We start from the raw sequence: 4,639 nt of genomic DNA, 5'->3' as shown, positions 1-4,639 counted from the left end.
GATAGAAATTAAATATTGAGAGATAAAACTCTTCTTTCGAATATTTAATGCAGATTCATATCATGATTTTTTTTTGTTAGAATTTGTTAGTGAATTTCACTTCTTTAACAAACTTTATTTATGATTTTATAATTTTAATAAATTTCAACAATATAATAATAAAATGGGTCTAAAAGAATGTGTTAACATGTGTAAGATTGTATGATATTTGTCATTCTCAAATTTTTTTCAAAGTATAATAATCATACTTCATAATACTCTCATTGTAGAGAGTTCAGAATTACAGACAACCCAACACTAGAAACACCTCATGGGATGTCTGTCCACAAAACATTTTTTCTTGTATAAAAGGAAAAGGTGGCTGTATAGATGAAGTTACTACTCTTCCATGTGGATCCAAAATTAAGTAAAAGGGAGTGAAGGTGGTACTTTGAGAAGGCGAAGCCACTCTCAGACTTTGTGGCCTTGTCAGACTTCACTCTGAGATGGATCAGACCCAATTGTCCATAGATCAGTCCCCACTCTCCCTCTGTTTATAGGACCCACCACATCCCCCCTCTTCTCCCTCCACACTCATCACAACACAACACTCTCACACACCTTCATACACACACTTTTTCACTCCCCCTTGCTTTCTCCATATACACACCCTCACATCACAATTCACACAACCCTCTCTCCCATTATTTCCTCTCATGGACAAGACAACGTCAACAACAACCTCCGAGAGAGAAACCCACGACTTCATGAACGTCGACTCGTTCTCCCAACTCCCTTTCATCCGCCCGGCTCCTCTCCTCAAAGAGAAGCCAGCCATTCGCCTCTTTGGCATCGAATTCGCCGGCGAAAACAACAACAATAACAACACCTCTGTTGTTGTCGCTTCGGCCGATGACTCTGAATCTGTCGAAACAACAACCAACAACAATAACAACAACAACCTCAACTCATTCGACCTCGACCCCACCAACAAGGATGACACCGCCACCGCCACCAATAGCACGAACGGCGAGAGTAGCCGCCGCTTCGAGTGCCACTACTGCTGCCGCAACTTCCCCACCTCCCAAGCCCTCGGCGGCCACCAGAACGCCCACAAACGCGAACGCCAGCACGCCAAACGCGCGCACCTCCAGTCCACGATGGTGCAGGGCAGCACCTTCTCCGACGCGCACCACGTCTACAACCTCATGAACTACCGCTACGGTTCCACTCCACCACCACCACCACCAACAATGCCTTATCCAACATGGAACAACAACAACAACACCACGCGCTTCTACGGAACAACAACGACTTCGTTTTCTCACCACCACCACCACCAACACCAACAACCTATTAACGGAAGCCCCTTAGCGTTTTGGAGAATCCCTAATGGCTCCACCAATAATAACAACCCTAGTTTCAGCCACGAGCATTCGTCGTTGCCGCCTTTGTTCGCGACCGAGGAAATAGCGAACGTGAGAACCTCGCAGGTTGTCGGAGCCTCGGGGCCAACGCAAAATCGCTACGTGTATGACTCGAAACGCGACCGTGTGAGTTTGGATCTTCATCTGTAATAGTAGTAACAGCATGTTTCTTGTTTCCAATAGTTTTCGTTCGTACATAGTATTATCATGAGCCAGTAATAACATCAACCCTATTATGATTATGATGGCACTACGAGAGAATCGAGGGATTTGCAGGCAGCGACTCTTTCTATAGAGCGACTTTGGGGACAAATTCCATAAAATATGAGAAATTTCTTCAAATTGTTTCCATTTTCTAATTCTTTCTTTCTTTCTTTTTATTTTACGTTAACAGTTCAATTTTAGAACATCTATATCCTGCATGTGGTTTAATTATCACAGTCTATTTAATTTTTAAATCAAGCTTGATTATCTGATCTCATTTTTTTTTTTATTTTCTAACCGTGAATGAATTCTTGAATTTAAAATCAGACACTATAATTAATAATTAACAAAACATGTTTTTTTATTATGATTTAATTAAGGGCATGGTATTAGTATATGATACTATATGTTATAGGTTTCAATTGCAAGTAATGTTCTATGTATGTATGTCTGTGTATGGTCATGCTCGTCGTCGTTTCTTGGTGTAGACTGGGGAAACTGTTTCACACGTGTGGGATTATGGAAAGGGTAAGAGACAGTTGTGTGCGCATGAACAATTTGTCGAGACACACGTGTGCCGAAATCCATCATATTGTCCAGGCAGGTGGGGTGATGAGAGAGGTGGGTTTCTGATTCAATGCAATTGTAATTGTGAAAGGTCATGATGATAAGGTTTGATGGGTCTGCTCAATTTTTGCAGAAAGAAAGTGATATTTCCATGCGATTAGCAGGCACCATTGCTCCCCCAAAATTAATTAATTTCTTTCAAAATTTACATGTGTGGTGAATATATCTTCCTTTTTCTTTTTTCTTTTTTTGTTTTTCACTCGCTTATTTACACCAGTGCAAATTGTAGATAGAGAATTAATGAAATGACAGGCATATGAATGAATATGAAGAATTGAAGATTCATAGATATCTTTCTATATATGTGTGTTTATATGGATATGTGGCTATGTAAATGGATCAGCTTAATATTATATCCTCTTGTATGTCTAAGATGCATGGTGGAACCTAGCTCCTACCTAGAGCTTAAGAGACAAAGTGTGAGCAATATCAAGGGTATTGGTCTTAGGGTTTAATTCTCTCTATGAATCAATAAATAGGAGAAGGAACATCTTTAAGAGCATGTGCATGTTGGTTATGCAACAACATGTTGGAGCTTTTTCTTTGATGTTCATGTAGTATAGCTAGGTTGACCCCAGATGACTCAACTGGGTGTAGATATTGAATCATCAAAGTGGTCCTAATGTTTTCTTGGAGGATCTAGAGGGGGGGTAGAATTAGAATTCGAGAGTTGATATATAATATGCATGTGTAATGATTCAAAATTGAAGTGACAACAGTCAATAATTATTACTAAGTTGATGATCGAGTACTGTTGACCCACAAGGTAGGAACGCATGGGTCACACTTCTTTTATATGCCCTTGTTTTTCCAAAACACAAATCCTCATCATCATCATTCATTCAAAGGAAGTGTGTGTGGTACCAACCAAGGGCTTTCATATGGGGCTTTAAAATGGCAAAACCAACCCTTCAGAAAAGGATGTGTCTCTTCTCTTTCCTTTTCCCTCTCAGGACTTTAAGGAACATATGAACATGGTAGTTACGCTGCCATCTTTATTTTTCCATCCTCTGTACAAATTGCTTTTATGTCTGATATACATAGAAAGATAGAGAGAGAAATAGATGTATGTTAGGTGGGTTAGCTTTCGTGAGGTGAGTAGAAATATGGGACTTTGGAGATTCCTTCTCTAGGGAAAGAGGGAAGGAGGAGAGGTACATGTTCTCTCCTTAACAATAATAGAGACTGATAGTTAGTACCGATGCTTCTGCATGTCTACTTTAATCATCTGTTATTTTGGCAGCACAAAGGGTCAGAGATTTATTTTGCAACAATGGGCACTACCCAATGTATTGCCTCACCTATAAAATTCAGAGGAAAAAGGCAATCAATCACACACACATGTTAGAGGTCCATTCTCCTCAATATTGTTGGGACATGCGATTTTGACTAGCAATACCAACATTCAGACAACACTCTTAATCCCTCCCCCACTTCTCCACAGCAGATAATTATATATAATATAACATATCTCCAAACGTTGATTAATCAGTATAAAGCTATTTTAATTTAATTAATGATTTTAATTCCACAACATTTTGACTCAGCTCAAATAGAATTATTTTTAATAAAAGATATATATGTAATCTAAAATTATAATAATAATAATTATATATAGTATAAGAAAAACCACATTAATGTCAGTGAAAACTTAAACCAGTTTTGTGAGGTGACTGGTAAACAATAAATGTGATTGCATGATCAAATATATTGGGCCTCCTGAATTAACTAGGTGAACAAGCTTAATCAGCACCGGCACAAATGTTCAACACTTAATTAGGTGGGATATACAATCCTTTGTCATGTCAACTATTATTTCCTACTTCAAGTTCTAACCATTTGTGCTTGCACATCAAATGTTTTGTTCTTTTAGGGGAAAAAAAAAAAAGAAACAGGACGCACTGATGAGCAATAATACTAATTGATATATCATTTACAGTGTGTTTTAAAACTTGTAAAAAAAATAATATGAAATCACATTTAAAATATGAAAATCATAATTATTAACTTCTTAAAATTACATGAGATAAAAAAAATCACGTGAAACCAAACTTCATTCAACTCTGGATATTGTACATTAGTTATTGTACATGCTAAACATTAGCAATTCTGGTTCCAGTATATATATGAGAGGTTTAGATGAAACAAAACTTCATTCAACTCTAGATATTTACATGTACTTATAAGGATCCAGTACTTTTCCACCAATCCATTTCTTACAAGTCTCGAGAAACTCTGCAATCTTCTAAGTCTGGTAATTAAAAATTATGACTTTGCTACACAGCTCTTGTTTGGCCATTTCATCTGCGTCTCCAGGCAATTGTACAAGACTTCAATGCAGTCGATCAATCATATTTTTGATGTACACATGCATACATCATGTCCTGCTGACAGAAGACTTC

General features: G+C 37.9%; 1 protein-coding gene across 2 annotated transcripts; it reads left to right on the top strand.

Annotated features, from left to right (window-relative positions):
* The first annotated feature begins 406 nt into the window (after nt 1-406).
* Nucleotides 407-2,526, top strand: LOC114391971 (zinc finger protein 8-like). 2 transcript variants are annotated; one of them, XM_028353004.1, is made up of 3 exons: nt 407-1,532; nt 2,099-2,231; nt 2,311-2,526. In XM_028353004.1, exons 1-3 carry the CDS (start codon nt 696-698, stop codon nt 2,319-2,321), a joined length of 981 nt encoding a protein of 326 aa, XP_028208805.1. In that variant the 5' UTR covers nt 407-695; the 3' UTR covers nt 2,322-2,526. The 2 variants fall into 2 exon arrangements, with proteins under 2 accessions (XP_028208805.1, XP_028208798.1); XM_028352997.1 differs by having other exon boundaries at nt 2,099-2,526.
* Nucleotides 2,527-4,639: the final 2,113 nt, after the last annotated feature.

This window comes from Glycine soja, chromosome 2 (genome assembly GCF_004193775.1).
Source record: "Glycine soja cultivar W05 chromosome 2, ASM419377v2, whole genome shotgun sequence".
In the NCBI taxonomy this organism is placed as follows: Eukaryota; Viridiplantae; Streptophyta; class Magnoliopsida; order Fabales; family Fabaceae; genus Glycine; species Glycine soja.
This window is presented reverse-complemented; position numbering and strand designations above follow the sequence as displayed.